We start from the raw sequence: 24,260 nt of genomic DNA on the forward strand, positions 1-24,260 counted from the left end.
GCCTAACAGGCTGCTTGAAGCGTGAGAAAAACAGAGAATGTTAGTATGTTGTTGAACCAAAGGCTGTTAGGGAAAGTAAACTTGGTAAATCTTTTCTGACTTTCATCAGATGTCTATCAAAAGCTCTTAAATTATTGGGGATTGTCTACCTTTTCAATTTAGATGTATACTCATAATAGCATCAAATTAATATTAATCTAAAATGAAAATATTTCCTTTATCTCTCTAAAAGAAAATTTTCCCATATTATTGACTATTTACTTAAACTGCTTTCTTTAAACACGCCAATATTTTTCCATTTGGAAAAATGCTCAAATAAACTATGCAACATCTTACATGTATGATATAGAGAAAATGTAAACATATGATGCTTTTACAAAGAATTGGTCACAGATATTTTTTATTATAAAACTGTAACTATTTAGATTCAAAGGGAAATATTGATTCTTATGAGTTCCTAAAATATTGTAAGAGGATTTCTGTTAACTATTATTCAAATATATTCTTTTTTATTTTTAGGGATTAAACAATGTTATTGGTATAGACTTTGATTACAGAGAAGAATTTATCTATTGGATTGATTCCAGTCGACCCAATGGCAGTCGCATAAATAGAATGTGTTTAAATGGAAGTGATATTAAGGTATCTAGATATTACGATGATGAGATAATTCAATATTGTGTTGGTATGCTTAAATTGAATAGAAAATGTTATTTGATGGTAATGACATGACTCATAGAATGTATTAGGTTGGTTTGAATTTCACATTTGTACAGTGTGTTAATATATACTTTAAATATGAAATTGGAGATTCTTATCAATGTTTCATTATAACATGATTGCTATAAGATAAAAATCAAATTGAGTAAATAAAATATGAAAACTTATATTCACAACCCTATAAAATGTGATGAATACTTTCAGCTTGAATGATTAGTGCCTGAGATTTAATTGTGTTGATTTGTATAAAATAAAAAGTTGAATTAGAGATTTTGTAATGAAAAAATAATTATTAGAATGTAGATTGAAATTATAGCACTATTATTTTGCTATAGAAGGAAATAGTTGAATACATTTGTGTATTAAAATTAAACACATATCACATTCTAGATGTGAACTACTCTACTTGATACCATTTCTATGTTAATTTGGGTTTTAAAATAAAATCATTTGCACTGTATATAAGTAGTAAAATATTAAAAGAAGTTCAAATTCAATTACTTAAAAAATTTTGAAGCCATTTATAATATTGCATAGAGAGCTTTGGTAGAAGCAATGAATTTTTAAAATATTAATGAAATCTTGAAATTATACGTATACTTATATATATATATATATATATATATATATATATATATATATATACACATATATATATAAAATACCAAAATATCAGTAGGTTGCATAATTCAGAATAAATGTTATTGGTTTTTTATATACAGCATATTTGTGCATACATAGCCTATATCCTTATTATATTTGACATAGGTTGCAATTAAACATAAGTGTTGAATGAATACATTTCTACTTCCCTTTGGTTAGGTTAAATATTTAATGTATATTTTTGCTCATATTCTTTATTTCTTTGTAATAGGTAGTTAAAGTAGGGCAAAGACAGTTGGGGGAGTGTTGAATTAATTGATATCTCCCCCAGAACCTGTTATTAATAGATAATATCAATTATTTTTTTGTGCTAGTATGTGTGTACCTCTACCTGTAATAGAATTTTTGCCCCAAATTCTGAGAGAATAAGTAAACTGTAATGAAAATGTAATAAACAACTGTGTAGCCATCCAACAACTTTCTATTTTGGTGTTTCTTTCATTAAACCGTTATGGAATTTCTAGGGGCCTGATTACATATTGAGTAATCTCACAAACAAATAAGTAATTTTATTAGGTAAGTTGTTCTATATGTTGTGCTTGTCTAAATTACATTTCAATGTTAAATACGATTATGTATCTCTAAAAAAATCAAGAAGTAATTGCTTTGTCCTTATTCTAGGCATTTAAAATGTTAACTTTTTAAATTCTTATTTTGTTAGGTAGTGCATAACACAGCCGTCCCCAATGCACTTGCTGTCGATTGGATTGGAAAAAACCTCTATTGGTCTGACACAGAAAAAAGGATCATTGAAGTATCCAAACTTAATGGCTTATACCCTACTATACTTGTTAGCAAAAGGCTGAAGTTTCCCAGGGACCTGTCTTTAGATCCTCGTGCTGGGTTTGTAACAAACATTGAAAATCTTAAAGTTTAAGACTGTGGATTATATTCAATATGGTAAATCCTGGTCTGTAGATTTTAACATGGGAACCAATGAAAAGTGAAAATGTGTAGAAGTTTTAATTGAGAAATCAAAAATACAAGTGTGACAATTACAGAGAAAGAGAAAATTAAAATGGAATTTTAGGGCAAGTATTTTTTAAGGTTTGAAACACAGCTCTTCTAATGAAACAGTAAGTATATGAAATGAATAAACACAGTTTTATCCAATTATAATGCCTTTAAATGTTGGAGGAAAGAGAAGCAAAGATAAACTCTTAGAAACTGTTTTACAGCATTTGTAGTAGTCAAGAATGGAGATATTGTAATTCCCGAACAACTTTACAGCAGGAGACAGAAGTAATATCTATGAATAATAAATAACGATGCATTATCTATGCATTCATAGGGAAAAGTATAGTGGGAATATCAGGGAAGATTGATATTAGTGTTGGGTTTTATTTGCATCTGTCTGTGAGAATGAAGAACAAGTCATCATAAGGATCAAGGACAGCTGGCTGGAGAATTTAGATGAGGGATGAACACACATTTAAGTGTCAAAGCTGCTTGCTAAAATTCTATAGTTTATGACCATTATCATTTACTTTCAATTATGTTATTTTGGTAGGTAGAGAAGGATATCATTCTCTTTTTTTAGTACTATAATTTGAGTGATTACATACTCCAAATGATCTCTGTAGAAGTTCAACCTATTGAACATGTTTTTAAAATAACAAATTTAGAGAAAATTTGCTTTTTAAAAATATCACACATTTGCAATAAACAAGTATTATACTAACTCTAGTGCTCTGAATTTTCTTGTCTTAATTAATTTCCCATTAAATAGTTCACCAAATCACTGCTTTTACCATATGTAATAATTAAATTTTACTTCTTGGTAATATAATGTATCTCTATTTTACTGTCTCATATTTATAATTGACAAAGTGATCATATTATAGTGTGCATGGAGCTTAATTTTAAATATTAATTTGGGTAAAAGCAATACCTAATGGGGAAGACTTGTAAATACTACAAACTGTTTCCAAGGTAGCGGTGCAAGTTTCAACTTTTCACTATATAATTATGTGGACTATATTTTTACCTTTTAAAATAATTTCTTTACCATAGTAACAAAAGAGTATCAATTCTATTTTAAATGAAACAGAGTCACAGTGGAGTCTGTTTCTATAGATATTACAAGAAATAATGGTCAGATACTGTTTGGCAATCATCATCATTCATTCCAAAGAATATGCATATTTGAGTCATTTGGTATTTTATCAGAAGATATTTTAGTTTGTTCATTGTCCTTTTCTTCAAATCAGTATGTCTGTCTTAGCTCTCATCTCATAATTTTCAAGATGCTTTATTTTCCAAATAGAAGAAGCAGTATTTGTTAATAACAGTATTTTGAAATTTCCTATTTATAAAGCAAACTGTATCCTACCCTAATGAACACAGCTGAATCTAGCATTAAGGTTTATTTCTCCCAGGTGAGAGTTATTAACACATAAACTGATGCATTCTGAACTTATCAATATAAACCTGCCAAAAGTGTCAATTAAGATGGTAAAATATTAAATTATTGCAGACACTATGAAAGACTCCTTTGATTCCATTTTAAATAATATTTGAAGTATGATATGGAATCCCAGATTATAAACCAAGAAACAGAAAAATCAGGTATTTTTATGAAATGATTAAAGCCATATAACAACAAATAAACAGAGATTCTAACAGATAAAATTTAATGACACCTTTTTATTCATACTGTTTTCCTGGTTCCCCAGAGTGAGACAATAGGACAACTTGGATTTTAGTTTATATGAGATGAGCTTCAGGATGGAAATGCCATAGCTGTCTAAATTATTATACAATCTTGCTCCAAAAATGACAGCTTAAATTCTAAGTATTCAATAAAGGTGGAATTGTTGCTATCGTGATTTGCATATGTTTTGAATATACCACTACTACTACTGACACCTGTTTTCTTGAGAAGTGTAATCTCTGTTCTAATATTTAGTGAAGAATAGAGCAAGGATTATTTAGGGAAGATAAAAATCATTGGAATATCTAATCTAATAAAGCATCTATAAACATTTAAAAGGTAGCTTGGGGATACTTTCTTATAATGGTAGTACGTCAATGGTCTCATTTTGGATATGTTGGTTAGTAAGAATGGAAAAGAAAATATAAGTAGACAGATCATCTTTCTCGTTATTATGTTAAAATTCAGCTGATATCCAATTATCCCAATTATTCTATCATTGATTGGGAATCAGTGTACTAATTAATCATAAATTTGGGGTTAGTGTTTATCAACAGTAATTTATACAGAAGAGATATAGATGTGTTTTAAAGTAGAAATAGAAAATATAAAACTGTGCTGAGCATAGTTATTGTTCAGTCACTCAGTCATGTCCAACTCTTTGCAACTCCATGGACTGCAGCACATCAGGCTTCCCTCTCCTTCACCATCTCCCAGAGCTTATTAAAACTCAAGTCCATTGAATCAGTGATGCCATCCAACCATCTCATCCTCTGTTGTCCCCTTCTCCTCCTGCCTTCAATCTTTCCCAGCATCAGGGTCTTTTCTAATGAGTCAGTTCTTCGAATTAAGTGGCCAAAGTATTAGAGTTTCAGCTTCAGCATCAGTCCTTCCAATGAATATTCAGGGCTGAACTCCTTTAGGATGGACTGGTTTGATTTCCTTGCAGTCCAAGGGACTCTCACGCCTCTTCTTCAGCACCACAGTTCAAAAGCATCCAATCTTCAGTGCCCAGCCTTCTTATGGTCCAACTCTCATATCAATGCATGACTACTGGAAAAACCATAGCTTTGACTAGACAGACCTTTGTTGGCAAAGTAATGTCTCTGCTTTTTAATATCCTGTTAGATTTGTCATAGTTTTTCTTCCAAGGAGCAGGTGCTTAAAAATTTCGTGGCTGCAGTAAACATCTGCAGTGATTTTGGAGCCCAAAAAATAAAGTCTATTACTGTTTCCATTGTTTCTTCATTTATTTGCCATGAAATAATGAGACCAAATGCCATGATCTTTTTTTTTTGAATGCTGAGTTATAAGCCAGATTTTTCAGTCTCCTCTTTCACTTTCATCAAGAGGCTCTTTAGTTGCTCCTCACTTTTGCCATAATGGTGGTGTCATCTTCATATCTGAAGTTATTGATATTTCTTCCCACAATCTGGATTCCAGCTGTGCTTCATCTAACCCAGTATTTCTCATGATGTATACTGTATATAAGATAAATAGGCAGGGTGACAATATACAGCCTTGACATACTCCTTTCTCAGTTTGCAACCAGTCCATTATTCCATGCCTGATCCTAACTGTTGCTTCTTGACCTGCATACAGGTTTCTCAGGAAGCAGGTAAGGTGGTCTGGTATTCCAATCTCTTTAAGAATTTTCCACAGTTTGTTGAGATCCACACAGTCAAAGGCTTTGGCGTAGTCAATAAAGAGAAGTAGATTTTTTTTTTCTGTAACTTTCTTGCTTTTTCTATGACTCAATGAATTTTGGCAATTTGATCTCGGTTCTTCTACTTCCCCTGCCTTTTCTAAATCTGGGCTTGAACATCTGGAAGTTTCAGTTCACTTACTGTTGAAATCTGGCTTGGAGAATTTTGAGGGTTACATTTCTAGCATGTGAAATGAGTGCAGTTGTGTGGTAGTTTTAACATTCATTGGCATTGCCTTTCTTTGGGATTAGAATGAGCATACTTTTATCTTTAAAATATCACTTCAAAATAACAAAAATTAATTGTCATAGACATTAAATTAAATGTATGTTATGACTGGTTAACAGAAGATAAATTCATCTGCTCATTCATTTAGTCAACTCTTATTTTTCTAGTGTATATCTGGCACTCTTCTAGGTATAGTATAAAATAAAAGATACAACCTCTGTTTCAAAGTACTGGTTGAGTTAGTAGGCAGATGAGCAAATAATTATCATACAATGCAGTACCTCTAAAGTGGAGAAAACAGAACATGTGTCTGTCTCAACTGGAATCAGTGAGATTTTCTTGGAAAAGACTGATGAAGTATGAATTAACCAGGTTATGTTGTCCACTTCAGAGCAGAACGCAATTCAGGCAAAAAAAAGTGTTATGGAAAAGTAAAGACATAGGAGAGCATGGCATATTCAAAGAGTTGAAAAAATCTCATACAAAGGGAGCAAATTAACTATATGTAATTGTGGAACTTTGGTGCCAGTTTACAGAGTCAAAAGGAGCTAGGAATAAATCAAAATGTAATGCAATACAACAACAACAATGAAACAAACCTTACAAGACTTGTGGCTTGGGCAAGGCAGGTAAACAGAACAATGACTTCCTCAGAATAGGAGGAACATAGGAAAAGGGGCAGATATAAGAAAGTGGGATCACCTATTGGGAGTTGGAGTTCCAAATAATAATAATAATAATAATGATAATAATGATTACTACCACTTCTATAGTATTTTACAAATTAGAAAAATCTGTCTGTGTTATATCACTTTAGATGCTTATATTGCTTTCATAGAATCTCTGAAAAGACATGATTGTTTTTATTATCATATTTTTAGTACAAAGAAGAACAGGTTTCCTTGGTGGCTCAGAGAGTAAAGTATCTGTCCGCCGTGTGAAAGACCTGAGTTTGATTCCTGGGTTGGTAATTTCCCCAAGAGAAGGAAATGGTTACCCATTCCAGTATTCTTGCCTGGAGAATTCCATGGGCTACAGTCCATGGGGTCACAAAGAGTCGGACATATCTGAGCAACGAACACACACACTCACAAAGAATATTCAGCCAAAATGACTAAGTGATTTTCTCAGGATCATCTAGGTGATATGATATTAAACTAGGAATTTAATTCAGTTTCCAAGATTTGGTCAGCTCTTTTCTCTATTGCATCACATTAGCGTTTACAGTAACAAAGTTACCTTGACCCATGAGCAGCTTTCCAAGAGTCATTCAAACAAGGCATAGAAAACAAAAATTTTTCCTATTTTGACAATTTGCCTTTAACAGAATTTAGATTACTATAGATAGTATGAGTTATTTGGGAAATTAAAGAAACTGCATAATAATTACAAGCATGCCTAATTTTTAAATTGGAGTTCCCAGGTGGTTCAGTGATAAGGCATCTGCCTGACAATACAGGAGATGTCAGAGACCCGGGTTCAACCCCAGGGCAGGGAAGATCCCCTGGAGGAGAAAATCGCAATGCACTCTGGTTTTCTTGCCTGGAGAATTCCATGGACAGAGGAGCCTGGCAGGCAATAGTCCATGCAGTGGCAAAGAGTCAGACACAATGAGCACAAATGAGCTTTCACAAGCACAGGATTTACTGTGCATCTCTCTTTATGGGTGGTCAACTTCTGATGGCTTAATTTCATTACCTTTTCCATACTTAAGCCTCATTACTATAGATTTAAGCTTCTCAGTAAGTCTATACTAGACATTCTTGTCATTTTACATCTAAAATGCAACGTGTTAAATATTATCCAAGTATAAAATTTATTGTAAATAATTAGAGTTGAAAAACAAAAAATGCTTCAAAATGCTTTTCTCTATGAGGAGAAATTATTATTATTATCCCTTTTGAACATATAAGTAAATCCAGGCTTGGGGTAGTTAACTAAAGTGCCCAGTTCACATGGGTAGACCTGATATTTGAACTCAATCTGTTTCCAGGATTTTTATTTTTTGGTTTTAAGACTCTGCATAATGTTGATTAGAAAAAAAATGACAAAACAACATTATTCATGGAATATGAATTTTATCTTAAATATAAAAATGCTTTTTTAAAAAAGTCTGTAAATCTTGAGACCTGAGCCCTTGTTCTAGCTATCACTATTGTAACGGACTAGAACAAAGCTCATAATATTTTACAGTTTCAGTTTATAATGACGTGAAGGCCTGAAGCTATGTGATCTTAAAGACCTGTTGCAGCATTAAAATCTTTAAATTATACTTTAGTCTAAATTCTGAAAAAGGAGAAAGATCATTGCTATCAAGAAATTTGTAAGGTTGTTTTGAAGATAAGATTTATGCTCAAAGAGCTACCAGTGAGAATAAGATTTTTCATGTCATTTTCCATTTAGGTAAAGTTGTCCTTCCTTCATTGGTGCCTCCATGGTAAAAAAACCTTTTATCATAATAGTCTTTTTATTTTTCATTTTAACCTTCACCTCTATTGTATTCATTGAGAGATCTTTGATGGCAAAAAATATATGTTTACCTCTGTGTTCTCAGTGCTAAGTAATGTTTGATATATTCTGCTCAGTGAATCACTGTTTCAAGACACGTTTTTCAGTCCACTTAAGAATGGCTTGGGGATTTATCAGAGATGCCCCACCAACTGATTTATTGAGTTAGATTCTCTGATCTGAACCACAAGAACCTGTGTCATTACTGCTTTGTGGGTTCCTGTGTGCATGATATATGTGTTGTTCAATTATAGAGATGATAAAGAAATTCTGTAGACCAGAAAGAGCTAAAGCAGAGTTCCATAAAGTTTGTTTCCTGCAACCTGCTCTAGGAAAATAAATGGTATTACCCAAAACTATGTGATAAAAAAGGATATCATAGCTCTATCTTAGACAATCATTATATGTGTACCATATTAACAGCTCTGAGAAGTCCTATAATTAAAAAGAGGATGCTAACTTTGCTTAACAAAACCATTTTTCAAATATATAATTTTATAACATACCTTGAAAAATGTGAACTGACACAAATCAGAGAAAAATTTGTGGAGAACAGAGGAGACAATATAAGTTATGTCTGAATGAAAATATCTATATAATTGAAGAGACAGGAGCAAGGCAGATGATATGATGAAAGCACAGAAGTAAGAATTATAGGACTATAAATACTCCAAGTAGGGCTCAGTTCACACATTTCAAAGTGGAAAGTCATTTGTAGAAGTCTGTTTGTGTCACATAATGAAAAATTTGAATATCAAGGAGAGAATTTCAAGCCTCAAACTATTACTGAACTTATTGAGGGTAATGTAAGAGCTGTTGGACTCCATAAAATATGTTCTTCCTCTTCTTTCTGGTATCTTGTTCAAGATGGTGATAACATTAGCCAAATAAAAAGTTCAGAATACAAACAAAAATTTAGATTTGCTATTACACAGAGGTTAGATTATTTGAAATTCATAATTTACTGTGTTGTTGCTGTTATTTGGTTGCTAAATCATGTCCAACTCTTTTTGACTGCCTGGACTATAGTCCACAGTGCTTCTCAGTCCATGGAATTTCCCAAGTAACAATGCTGGAGTGATTTACCATTTCCTTCACCAGGGGACTTTCCAACCAAGGGATCAAACCTATGTCTCCTGACAGGTGGATTCTTTACCACTGAATCGCCAGGGAAACCCCATAATTTAATGACCTCAAAAACTTTATATTCATCTCCAAAAATTTGTAATACTTTGTTGACAGCATTTAATGGAGGAAATTATTTTTCACTTTTGTAATTCCCTTAATTTTATATGATTTTAATTAATTTAAAGAATCACAATTAGCTAGTGGCTACCATATTGAACAATGAACATCCAAGAAAATACAATCTACTCCTCCATAATTCATTTTGAATTATTCATAGATAAAACAAAAGAAAAAATACATCTAGGTTGTTTTATTCCTCTAACATTATAGATGCATTTTGAAAGTTTACATCTTTCATTTTGGGCATCTGTAATTTGTTAACAGTTCCTGAAATGTTATATACATGAGTTGTTTTCTAAAAGGAAACATGCTTAAAATTATCTGGATATTTCAAAGTATGCTACATATTTTTTAAAAAAATCATAGCAAAAGTTTGCACTACAGTATGCTTTTGCAAACTATAATTTAGAGACATATAAGAATTAATTTGGGAATAGCTGAGTAAATAAGATAAATACTATATGGTGTTTTATTCCCTGAGTGATTGTAAATAACATGCCTGCTGATTTTCTTTTCTAGGTATTTGTATTGGATTGACTGCTGTGAGTACCCTCACATTGGCCGTGTTGGAATGGATGGAACCAATCAGAGTGTTGTCATAGAAACCAAGATTTCTAGACCTATGGCACTAACAATAGATTATGTCAACCATAGACTTTACTGGGCTGATGAAAATCATATCGAGTTTAGCAACATGGATGGATCTCACAGACACAAAGGTTAGTCCAGTAGCACAAATGACTCAGTATTTCACCAGTTCATAAAATATTCATTTAGAAAAAAATATATATATGTAGTTTTTTATATACTTTCATCAAATACATTTCTTAATTTAATATTACATTATTATATTCATTTGTGACAATGTTGGTAAATAAGAACTAGATCTGTTTATTTAGAACTTCTATAATCATGCATAAAAATCATTAATGTTGTCAGTGTTTTCTCTAATTGCATGTTTCTAAATCATTTTTATAGCAAGTAGATGATACTTTTATAAGTTAATATATACATATATCCCAATGGAATTGAAGCAGAAGAATAGTTGTTTGTAAAAAATGAGGTTATTATTACAATCTGGTGGGTTTTGTTTTTAAATACTAAGTTAAAACTCTTTAAATACAATGAAACAGTATCATTTACTTTATGAAACAGATTACATACATGATTACATTTATTGTTATTTAATCAACAACATCAACAAAAAATATTAAAAATAGCTTTCAAGTTAGAGTAACATTTAGGAAATTATTGGAATATGAAAAAATATGAAATAATACACATACTTTATTTTTCCACTTTTTTGTAACTCTGAGTAGATTATAAGACTCTAAACATAAAACAAATGAAGGAAGCAATTTGATATGAGGGTGAATTAGGGATGAGCAAAAGGTCTTAGAGGAAAAAATATCTGAGGATAAATGAATTAAGAGCAGAAGAGGACATAATACAAAAGAACAGTATCAGATGAGGATGACACAAATTCAACAGAAACCACAAACAATTCAAATGAACAACTCAAAATATTTTAGATGCAGATGGCCCTTTATAGATTAAATTTTCCCCACAATGAAGATTGATCTCTTTAATATCTAGTGACCTAATGTCACCTTTGTTATTAGATGTTTTCATCTTCAGATATCTTGTAAAGTACAAGTTGCAACCCCATGGACTGCAGCTCACCAGACTCCTCTGTCCATGGGGATTCTCCAAGCAAGACCACTGGAGTGGATAGCTATGCCCTCCTCCAGGGGATCTTCCCAACCCAGGGATTGAACCCAGGTCTCCTGCATTGCAGGTGAATTCTTTACCAGCTGAACCACCAGGGAAGCTAATTTTCAGTGGGAGGTTCCAAGCAAAGCCTATACATTTATATGGCTTCTCTTAAGAGACTGCTTTCTTCTCTGGCAGTAAGCTTAGATCGAAACATCTGGAAGAAGAAAAGAGATGTTAAGAAAGAGAGGATTTTTTATAATTTAATACTGTCAGATGAGACTCTGCAAATTTATGCCAGTGTGGAGAAGGATGAAGCAACCAAGTTTTAAAAAAGAAAAAAATTTAAGTAGGAAGAAGCAAGTGGAATTAGGGGATTAAGAAGTATAAACTCCTATGTATAAAATAGAATATCTGCAAAGATATAGTTTATAGCACAGGGAATATAACCAATATTTTATAACAACTTTAAAAGCATAATCTATAAAATATTGAATCACTCTGTTATATACCTGAACCAAATGTAATATTGTGAATCAATTATACCATATAAAAAACAAATTTAAAAAATAAATAGTAAAGGAGATTTATATCACTGAAATCACATCACTTCATAATTCTGCCCAAGTTATTTCTCAGTTGTTGTTTAAGCAAATATGTCCTCCTAACTAAACATACTAACAGAAACTGCTTAGAGGTGCTTTTTTAAGTGTGGAACATTGAAGTATGATAAGTGTATTTGGATGAGTCATTTATTGAGGTGTTGGCATTCCAATTACAGAGATAAAGAAACTCATCAGAATGCAATTGGAATGAGGAGTTATTTAAAGATCACTTTAGGGTTTTAATTACAGCAAAAGTAATGTTGACAAATCAAAATTACACTTAGCATTCAGCAGTTATATCTCCTCTGAAGAATCAATAATGAAATGTTCTGCAACATTTGTAGATGATATAATTGAAAGTTTTATTGTAGCAATAAGTGATTTCCCCACGTAACCATTTTTAGCATGTATATAAAGCACTAAGTTGTTATGAATGTAGTTCTTTGTGCTAAAATTTCAATGTACAATAAAATTTAGACACTTTTGGTTAGATAGGTGAATATTTATATTCTAGCATCAAATATTTGCCTATTTTTATTTGAGACTTCTGTTTGAATAACAAAAAACTGTAGTTAAATTATCTGTTCGAAACTGTTGATTTTATCCCTGCCCCATTATTTTAAAATTATGTCAGATATGTGGATAATTAATGCTTCAAAAACTTGAAACAAATGTGTGTAAATGAAGTATCTTTCAATCATAGTCTTGTGATGGCTTTGGTAGATGGACATACATAGTAAGAAGAAGTGAAACTAAATTTACTAAAGAGTAAAATATGTGACTGAAAGATATTCAGATATGATTATATTAACATTTAAAAATTCAACTTTTGAAAATCCCTTGAGGCTCAAGGTGGAGAGAAAAGGAAAGTAAAATTAGTTGCTGTTTTCAGAAATATTTCCTCCTGAAGGCTTTCTCAGAAAGACTAATGAAAAATTCATTAAGTGTCTTATTAGGCATCTGCCAATATCTGAATGCAAGCCAATAATTACATGGTAGTTACTAACAAGTTACTAATTGTAGACAGCCTGAATTATGCCATCTCCATAGCCAATGAAAAAAACGTCAATCATTTACAGTGTTTATAAAGAGGAATAGGATTTTTCGACTCCTTGAATTTGTCCCCTTAAGACATCAGAAACACTGTGGTTTCCTGTTTGTATATTTAGAGTTGGAAAATGAGACTTTTATAACAAGAATAAGTTTTGTGTTAGGTTGGTCACTGACCTCTCTTCTCTTTTAACAGACTAGTATTATCACTCCCATTTATTCTTTTTATTAAAACTACAGCCAGAGCTCATCAAAGAATGGGATACGTCAGTTATATGAAAGTAATCTTAGCATAAAAAGGGTGTATAAAAATTTCATAATCACTATTTTTTATAAGTCAAATTTTAATATTGGAGAAAAACTAAACCATGGTCACTTTACAGTTTAGATGGTTTTCCTCCAAAACATGTCCTGGTTTAAACCATACAGCATTTCCATAAATAAAGCATTATTTTATTATTATTTATCCAGCCTAAGAATTTCTGAAAGTTCTGCATTCTGTGCCCTAAGTGACAGATCAGATTACCTCCAGGAGACATGTGACTTGCAGTTTGCTTAAGAATCTGCATCCATTTTTCTCTGCCATTTCTTCTAACCTAACCCACCTTCTTAACAAGTCCAAACACTAAGTCATAATTTTTTTTTTTAAGAGAGAATTTGCTATCCTGGGAACATTTAAGTGTAATCTTAGTCCCATAAATCTTTCCCTAATTCTTGTGTGGATTATTCTATTGGTTTTTGCTTCAATAGTTACATAATGAAATGATATAATAATACTGTAGAATAGTGTGCATACTACTGGTTAATTGAGACAGTTCATTTTAAATCAAATTTTCATTGTTCATTTTTAAAATTTCTCTGATTTTCTTTTTGTGGTTGTTAGATCTGCCCATTCATTCATTCAATAAACATTTACAATTGTTTCTTTCCATGCCATGTATTATATCAGACCCTGGAGTTACAAAGATGAATAAGTCCTTGTCTTCAAAGAACCTGTTTAGTTGTTGGGGGAGACTGATATGCAGATAATAACATATATCAGATTGGGATTAGAGGTATATGTACAATATTGCCAAAATTCAGGTTGGAGTAAGGAAGTGTTTGGTGAAGTGATGGGATCTTTGAAAAGTCTCAAAGATGGAGGACAAACTCTCCATATGGAGAAATGTAGGGAGGATTAATCACACAGAGGGAACAGCATGTGCAAAGATAAAATAGAGTCTTGAAGCAGCAAGAGGTTTACATAATTTGTAAACTAGAAGTCATATAAGAAGAAAATAATGACACTAGATGAATAAGGGCAAATTGCTGCCAGATTGTGACAGTCCTTGTATGCTAGGTAATTTGGAATTTATCCTTTAGGTCATAGTGAGCCATTGATGGCATTTAGTTGATAGAATGTCATTATTACATTTGACAACCACATGAAAAATGAAAGACCATGGAAGGGCAACCAATTTAGAGGCTGTTAAAATATTTTAGGAGAAAACATTTGAAGTGATTATAGCTGTGGGAATGGGGATAAAGTGTTGCATTCAGCCATTATTTAGCAGAATAAGGAGGACAGATCTGTAAAGCTAAAATAGCAAAAATATTGGTGGTTGAGTTGCAAACATGAAGCGAATGATTTGTATTTTTATATACTTAACCAGGGGGAAATACTTTACAGTTAGAAAACTTATTAATTTCACATATATTTCTACGTTTTTTAAAGAAATAAAAGGCACCAAACTAAGTATAATTAGAGATTCTTCTTAAAAAGCTCTGACTTAATGAGAGGTACATTTATTTAACAGAAGGGTCAACATCAAAGAAATTCTGACAATTTACCTAGAAGAAACATTGCAAAAGAGTGAATCTCTCTCCTCCTACTATCCCTTGATATATAAAATATGTCCAGTGAGAAACTTGCCAATTTCAGTGTTTTCCAGATTGAAATGCTGTTTTTAAGTTTAAAATCTGTCTTTATGCAAAAACAGAGAGATTTTAAATATATTCTAATCACAGTGATTCTAAATAATATCATTCTTATAGATCTATATTTTGGGGACTGATTTCTTACCACTCCCAAACCATAATCCTCCCCTGAGAATTTTAGGCTTTGACACTTGATAAGAAGTTCTGAAACTTTATTGGAGCACAAATCTCTGGGTTTGAGTCTCAAACTGGAGAAGAAAATCCCTTAGTACCCTTTAAATGTTGGAAAACCTAAGGATGCGGGTGGGTTGGGGTGGGATCCACTGCTAGAAAACTCTTTCAACCCTAAAATGTATGTGTTGCTTCACTGGGTCTCAGTTGCCTCATCCATAGAAATAAGGGTATTTGGGGAAATGGCATCAAAGGGGAATTCCAGAACTAAAGTTCTAGGGCTCCAGTTAGGTGGATCACTTTAGAATTTTTGCAAAATTATAGTTTTAACTTCAGGTTAGTCTTCAATTTAAGCCTGACAGGGGTTTAAAATCTGTAATAATCAGATGTATTTCCTTAATTAATATCTCTAATTGCCTATCCAATACTCAGTTTTCTCTGAGTGTTACTGCAAAAGTTATTAACAACTTTCAAAGATGTTATTTATGACCTTATGAAACTGATGAGAGGTGAATACTTACGTTCTTGATAATGATGCTGTATTAGATGTTTTGCATGTACTATTTATTACTATCATTATTGATTTTCCATGGAAATTTTCTTGACTTAATACTGTTGTTCCAAGAGATGGAACGAACCCCTTATAAACGCATACTTTATCAGAAGTTTACCGTGTTCAAGAAACTGCTAGATATAATAACACATGCTTTTTTAGTCATTCCATCAATTGAGCATTATGTGTCATTACAGTCATTTTGCAGCAAGGAAATGGGTTTACAGAGATTAAGTAATTTGTCCAAAGTCAAAGAGCTTGTCCTTCGAATTTGAACCCAGATCTAACTGGTACCAAAACCTCTCACACAGGTCCCCCTTGTCTTCGAAAAGTTGGCTGATGGATTTGTTGTCTGCTTGCTATAGTTTCTAATAGCAACAGTCACAGCATAAATGCACTGTTATACAAATAACAGTATATCCAAACTTAAATTTTTTCAGATTGATGTACAAAGTAGACATAGATAAGTTACAAAACATTTGAGAAATTAGCAAACAAAAAATTAAGCCATCAGAACATAACTATTCTAAATGAAAGTGTTCAGTTCAGTTCAGTTCAGTCACTCAGTCGTGTCCGACTCTTTACGATCCCATGAATCACAGCACACCAGGCCTCCCTGTCCATCACCTACTCCTGTAGTTCACTCAGACTCATGTCCATCGAGTCAGTGATGCCATCCAGCCATCTCATCCTCTGTCGTCCCCTTCTCCTCCTGCCCCCAATCCCTCCCAGCATCAGAGTCTTTTCCAATGAGTCAACTCTTCGCATGAGGTGGCCAAAGAACTGGAGTTTCAGCTTCAGCATCATTCCTTCCAATGAACACCCAGGACTGATCTCCTTTAGAATGGACTGGTTGGATCTCCTTGCAGTCCAAGGGACTCTCAAGAGTCTTCTCCAACACCACAGTTCAAAAGCATCAATTCTTCAGCGCTCAGCTTTCTTCACATTCCAACTCTCATCCATACATGACCACTGGAAAAACCACAGCCTTGACTAGACGGACCTTTGTTGGCAAAATAATGTCTCTGCTTTTGAATATGCTATCTAGGTTGGTCATAACTTTCCTTCCAAGGAGCAAGTGTCTTTTAATTTCATGGCTGCAGTCACCATCTGCAGTGAGTTTGGAGCCCCCCAAAATAAAGTCTGACACTGTTTCCACTGTTTCCCCATCTATTTCCCATGAAGTGATAGGACCAGATGAAATGATCTTCATTTTCTGAATGTTGAGCTTTAAGCCAACTTTTTCACTCTCCTCTTTCACTTTCATCAAGAGGCTTTTGAGTTCCTCTTCACTTCCTCCCATAAGGGTGGTGTCATCTGCATATCTGAGGTTATTGATATTTCTCCCAGCAATCTTAATTCCAGCTTCTGCTTCTTCCAGCCTAGAGTTTCTCATGATGTACTCTGCATCTAAGTTAAATAAGCAGGGTGACAATATATAGCCTTGACGTACTCCTTTTCCTATTTGGAACCAGTCTGTTTTTCCATGTCCAGTTCTAACTGTTGCTTCCTGACCTGCATATAGGTTTCTCAAATGAAAGTGTATGTTTTGTTCAATCTAATTTTTGTATATTTATTTAGAGGGGTGAAGAAAGCGTTATATTGTTAATAAGGTACACCTTGCTTTACATAGGGACATTTTTATTTTACTGTTTGCTGTTTCCAAACTAACTGGGAAAACTTCTAAATCTTATTTGAAAATTTATGTTATACAATTCTGAAATTTGAACACAGCAAAGATCTTTTGTTGTTAATTTTATGTGTTGAAAGAATAGCTTTCTTTGAATACAATGTCTATAAAATAATTTACAAATATCTTCTGAGAAAAATTTCTGCCTCCACTCTGTTCATCTTCATGTTAGAGATTCTGTTTCTCATCTAATAAAAAGAAAATGAAATACCAGAAAATTACATTTAGATAACAATTTCATTCTGCCTGCTTTTATCAAAGAACATAGATTCAGAGTTAGTTTTCCTCATTTTGTTTGAGTTGCCATTGAACTTGAAATAGAGAGGTAGTTTCTTAACAAAAAGACTGAAAATACTGTGTAAACAGTGATAACACAAGGGTGAGCTAAAAGAAACATTGTTGACCTTGAGTTGTAAAATTCTTTGTTCTAGTAATTTTTTTCAGAATATTCTTCTCTGGGTCACTGGATGATTTAACCTTGTGTTAAATCAGTTGGCCATGTACATTTTTAATCCAGCATACTGAAAAAACATACACTCATAACTACTAATTTCTCAGAAGAGTAATCATTGGTTATGATTCTAAACTACAGTTTATCACTGAACTGTCTTTTATTTTGTGGAAAAATTGTTTAAAATTCATGTGATTATATTGACAATAATTTGTTTCTGTACTCCTAGACCTGAATCCTCATGTTGTAATGTCAGTACTGTAGTCCAGCTCTTTTGTTTGGTTATTGTTCTGGGAATCTAGTTTGTGTTTTGAGGGGGCAGTTCTATGTTTGGACTTAAAAATCCGAATCATAACCCATGCAGCGATCATCTAATCAATGTTGGGAAAATAATCCAGATCTCAGCATGCTACTGGTGAAATAGTGAAAGTCTATTTAAAAGGTTTTGTTCTGAGGGGAAAAAACACTGAAAAAGACAAAGGGAGTATTTTGTGCTTATATATCCAGCAACTCTGTGGCTGTTGCACTTAGGTTTTCAGAAAATGTAAATATTCATTGAAGCCCACTGAAAAAAGGCAGAGAATCTAATAAACATCATCATCCAATTTTACAATATTCTAGAATGTTTCTTTCTTGGTAAGATACTGCATTTTAGTACTTTTGAAAAAAATTCCCCATCATTCACAGTCCATTACAAACAGTCGACTTCACAGGCTATTTTATGCCAACAGTGTTGATGTGCTGCTGTTTACAATACAATAAAAGTTAATGGAAGGGAGCAAAATGCAATTCAGTTACTATAGAAATGTTCCTGAACCAGTAAAATAAATTGAAATTAACTGCCATTTCTAAAAAGTCTTAGAGTTTCAGTATCAATCATGTCTTTTACTTTTGTTTCTTAAATAGAACATGTTACATTAAATTGTGTATATGTTTAAATAGATTATTAGTTTGCAAATGTCACATACATTCCATATACTATTTTAAAATATAATTTCAAGTATTACCATAATATGACTTTTCAGCCACTTTCAACAGTGTTATCTATCCCAATTATGACATGGTACATCCTTTGGGATTAGTAAATTTAGTTTTGGTTAGGGTACTCTCTAATTTAGGCAAGTTGCTTTGCCACACTATAGTTCAAAGTTCTTATCCATAAAACAGATAGTCAGTGATTTTCTAATATTTCTTAAAGGAATTGACTGAGATTGGAACTGGGACAGAGGAGGTCTCTTCTACCAATTAGTTCACTTATCCTTAGTTATTACTAAGACTACTAGATCACACTTGAAAATACTTGTAATGTGTTACATTCTCCTCTGTTTTTATTCTAGAAGCATATTAACAATTGGAGGAATGTGTGAAGACCAGATATTACATTCATGCAAATGACTTTACCTGATAATCTGTCCCAAAGGCAAAGTGCTTTTCAAAGATTTCAGCTTTTATTAGGACTCTCAAACAAAAACATTCCTAATGCATACATAGGTGGAATGTCATCACTTATATTTGCTACTGATGATCAGCTCTGAAAATACATTTCCAAGTATCTGTAATGTTTTGTATCACCAGTAGAAAAGTCCAGAGAGTTTCAAAGTAACTGGAATATATCTTTATGAAGTGCATATAGCAGTGTTTACATCAGAGATTGGAGAGCAGTGTCATCAAGAGAAGATATTTATAGGCACAGTCCAGTTTTCAAAATAAATGAACTATAATTTATGTTGCATGCTGATACATCCTCACATTTATTAACAAAATGCCCTTTTTATATATTAAATATTAAAGTGGCCATCTGAAAGGTGAAAGGAGCTAGTTGCTCTGTCGTGTCCAACTCTTTGCAGCCCCATGGACTGTAGCTCTCCAGGCTTCTCTGCCCATGGAATTTTCCAGGCAGAAATACTGGAAGGGTTGCCATTTCCTCTTCCAAAGCATCTTCCTGACCCAGAGATCAAAGCCATGTCTCTTGTGTCTCTTGAATTGGCAGGTAGATTCTTTATCACTAGCGTCACCTGGGAAGCCCATATATGGGCAGTCATGAATAATTTCTAATATAATAATATATATAATATGTTATATAATATAATGATTTATAATTTATAAATTTATAATAATTTATATCATGAATAATTTAAAAATATATAAGTAAAGGACAAGTGAGGCCAATACTGTGGCCACCTGATGCAAAGAGCTGACTCATTGGAAAAGACATGTTGGGAAAGATGGAAGGCAAAAGAAGAAGAGGGTATCAGAGGATGAGATGGTTAGACAGCACCACCGACTCAATGGATATATACTTGAGCAAACTCCAGGGGACAGTGGAGGACAAGGAAGCCTGGCTAGCTATAATCCATGGGGTCACAAAGAGTTGGACACAATTTAGTAACTGTACAACAAGTGAGGAAGGGAAAGGGATTGAATTATATTAAACTAAATAGTCCTAATCTATGTAGAAAGTATATATTTGAGGTGATGAGTAGACAAAAGGAGGCAAGGAATTCTGGAAAAGGATAGGCCAACAATGCCTTCTGCCTTTTAATAATGGCTTTAATTTAAAGAAGGGCTGTAAATAATGTCTATAATTAACCATCATATATTACATTTACTTAAAAAGTTTATAGATGTAAGTGTCCCAGTCTAAACTACTGCATTAAAGAGGAACATGTAACTTTTATTTGGACATTTAATCAGTGTCAATATTCAAAATCAGCCATATATAATACACCCTGGTAGAATTAGCTCAGATCTTCTATGCACTATGACATACTCCAAGTGGAAGAACTTTATTTTTCCTCCTCTTCAGGGCCTCAGTGATGGATGAACTTATTGAAAGATACTATTTTTGTTGGAAAAAAATAAATTTTGAACATTTTATCATCATGTTTACTAATGTTGACTATTCTTAGTGTTTCTACCATTTGTTAACGCTTTTCTTCATCTTGAACAATGGATTATGGATGCATTTGCCTGAATTTTTTTTTTTTTGTAGTATTGCTTACATTAAGTATGGTTGTATTAAAGAGTAGGCAAATATTCAAATCTTCATGGAGCAAATGTTAACTGGAACATTTTGTAGCCTGTTGTAGATGGTTCTGAGGAAATAATTATTTTTTAAAAAATCTTCTGCAGATAATAACACTGAAGTGGATGCATAATTGCTAAAAAAGAATGAATGTCCTAGACCCAAAGGGCGCATAAAGCATACTGTTTTTGATGGGACATTTGTAACTAAAGCTACTGACTCAGCAACAGTCATTGTCTGGAAATTAGTATACTGTGGCCATTTTGCATTCCACCCACTCCCCTCCATTACTCTTCATAAACTAAAAACTGTTATTCACCCATATACTCACCACAGTCATGAATCTTCCACTTTCTTTGACATGTTAAACCAGTTTCTTCCATCTTCTAATTTCATCATCTGTTTATCAGCCTACACTCCTTCTGTAGCCCTTGATTCATCTCACCTCATTTTTTGAATGCTAATTGTTTTCCTTTGTTTAATTTCTTCTTTTTTGGTTTTCATGTTCTACTTTTTAAATTCATCCTCTGACTTCTCTACATCCTGTATTGTACATTATCCTTTTAGAAAGAAGCTGGGGAAATTGTTAGTGTCAAGGTCTCAGAAAAGAGGATTGGTGAAGATCCTGATCTTTTCTTCTGAGTCAGGCTATTTCAGTCAAGCTGAATAGCTTGCACAAGTACTGCATGGAAAATGGCTGTCACTGAGGGTTTTCATTCAGGGAAGAGATATGCAAGATGGAAAAAAAAAATCTATTGGAAGCATTAACTGGAGGGAGTTCTAGTTTCTTTACCTTTGTATCTTTTCCATGCTCCATATGCTAGAAAGCTGACTTCTGTGGATTGCATCACCCCAGCTCTTTTACCATTCGGCCTCAAATTGGATTTAAACCATGGAAAGAATTGACAGGAGATTAAATAGTGGAAGAAGAAAGAAGCCAGAGTATTCATTTATCCTCTTTCCCTCCATGCCCAACCACAGTGGTCTGGCAGGGGCTGAGCTCCTCCACCACTTGCCCTCTGCCATTGGTGCATGTGTGCCTAGACGCTTCAGTTATGCCTGACTTTCTGCAGGCACATTGCCTGCCAGTCTATGGACTGTAGCCCACTAGGCTGCTCTGCCCGTGAGTTTCTCCAGGCAAGATTACTAGAGAGCATTGCCATGCCCTCTTCCAGGTCGACTCTGGGTAGCTGGCTCTTTTTCCTTCATTACAGTTTTCACCAGCTTCTGGCAACAGATTTAGGAAAGGACTTAATCTATCATCAGTTCCTTAGCCACACTTCTGTAAATTATATTGAGAAAATAATATAATCGCTTGCACAAAGACTGACCTCTTTCACTTAAAGTCTTTTCAATAATCATTAAAAAGTGTGTTCCCTGTTTACTATAGGAAACTTGACTGACACAAAAAGACTGGAAGAGTTTAAAAGTAATGAGAGGAGTTAGACTAATTTTGTTATGTTTCAAGTGTGAAGGAATGTGAAACTTTACTTGGGGCAATGACACCACAATTAAGAAAAATGGAAAGTCTTAAATATATTAAAAATAAAAACATGATATAATTTAACATAAATATTTTATTTGATATGTTTATTTATTTTAAAGTTTTATGACATTAGGCTTCCAAACTGTAAATAGAGTGAGGGTCAGGTTGACTTTATCAGATCATTGAGGTTTTCCAAACAATACATAAATTCTTATAACCAAAAGAAAAAAAAATCAACATTCAAGTTACTCTGTAATTTTAATTCTTTCATAAAAATAACTATAATTTGGTGGTGACATTCTATGAATTTTTTTCTTCTTTTAAAAATATTTATAATAGTTTTTAAGTAAAAAAAGTAAAATTTGCTCTGTACCTGTGGCGGATTCATGTTGATGTATGGCAAAACCAATATAATATTGTAAAGTAGTTAACCTCCAATTAAAATAAATAAATTTATATTTTAAAAATATTTTAAAATATCACTTATATCCTTGAAGTAAATCTTAGAGAAAAAATGAGAAAAAACACACAACATCAGTAGTAAAATTTCTATTTAAGTACTAACTATAATTTCTATTTAAGATCAAAACTTGTTGTTGTTATTCAGTCACTAAGTCACGTCCAACTCTTTGTGACCCCATAGACTGCAGCATGCCTGGCTTCCCTGTCCTTCACTATCTCCCAGAGTCTACTAAAACTCGTGTCCATTGAGTTGTTGATGCCATCCAACCATCTCCCCTCTCTCATCCCCTTCTCCTGTCCTCAACTTTTCCCAGCATCAGGGTCTTTTCCAGTGAGCTGGCTTTTCACATCAAGTGGTCAAAGTGTTGGAGCTTCAGCTTCAGCATAAGTCCTTCCAATGAATATTCAGGGTTGATCTGAGTCTGCCATTATTCCAATGCAATATCTTACCCCAAATACCAACTATGAGATTTTAAACCAACCAAAGATGAGTTCTGTATTATTGGTTCATTTTGTTCCTAAGTATTTAAACTAGATTAGTCCAAAATATAAAATTAGATTGGTATTATCCAGGAATGTGATTATTTAGCCTGATAAATAATATTCAAAAAAATGAATAATCAAGAGTATTATAATAGAGTACCTCTAACTATGAGGCAACAGATAAGTTGAAAGCATATTCTGTACTTTCAGTTTTTCTGTTTATTGTAATTACTAGGAACCTAATCAGGATTGCATCCAACTAGACTACAGGGAAAAACTCCACAAAAGAATATTTCCTTATTTTTTGCCAAATATCAACTTCTTTCTTCCAATGCATGTAGTCTATGAAATAAAAATTAGGAGCCTAGTGCTGGAGTGGAATGCTGGAACAGTACAATAAATAATGCTGTTATACAAAACAGAGGCCTAACAACAGAAAGCAGCTTTAAAATAGTTTTTAAATATATAATAAGTACCTGTTAAACTGCAGCCCACACAACACTTCTGTTTTTTCTGTCTTTTGTATGTCTGCTGAATACCTGCAAAATGAAAGTTTCCTTGCATTTATTTTTTGCATTTTTCTTTAAATTAAACAAAGGCAGTCTTATGTTTGAAAGGGGGGCATATTATTTTTGTCTTAAAAAGGATACCCATTATCATTTTGAGAAAACATTGACTACTTTTTTTTATAAAATCAATGATATCTTAGTAAAAATTTGTTTGTTAAATGTTTCCCTCACAACATCACATTTCATATTTATGTGTGTATATATATATACACATATATATAGAGAGAGTTTATTTTGTCAGCTCTGCTAACTACTACATTACATTGCAAGACATCTTTCTGTTACTCTGTATTATGTATATGTATATAAAACATATATATGTATATACTATGCAAATATATTGTGGTCTTCCTTGGTGG

The 24,260-nt window shown here is 32.9% G+C and overlaps 1 protein-coding gene across 1 annotated transcript in view; it reads left to right on the forward strand.

Annotated features, from left to right (window-relative positions):
- LRP1B (LDL receptor related protein 1B) overlaps positions 1-24,260 on the forward strand; it is a 2,196,232-nt gene that overhangs the window by 1,891,744 nt on the left and 280,228 nt on the right. Inside the window, exons 58-60 of the mRNA XM_060411151.1 lie at positions 520-642; positions 2,045-2,226; positions 10,246-10,445. Coding sequence (XP_060267134.1) covers positions 520-642; positions 2,045-2,226; positions 10,246-10,445 — 505 coding nt within the window. The remainder of the gene's footprint in view (positions 1-519; positions 643-2,044; positions 2,227-10,245; positions 10,446-24,260) is intronic.

This window comes from Ovis aries, chromosome 2, assembly GCF_016772045.2.
Source record: "Ovis aries strain OAR_USU_Benz2616 breed Rambouillet chromosome 2, ARS-UI_Ramb_v3.0, whole genome shotgun sequence".
NCBI lineage: Eukaryota > Metazoa > Chordata > Mammalia > Artiodactyla > Bovidae > Ovis > Ovis aries.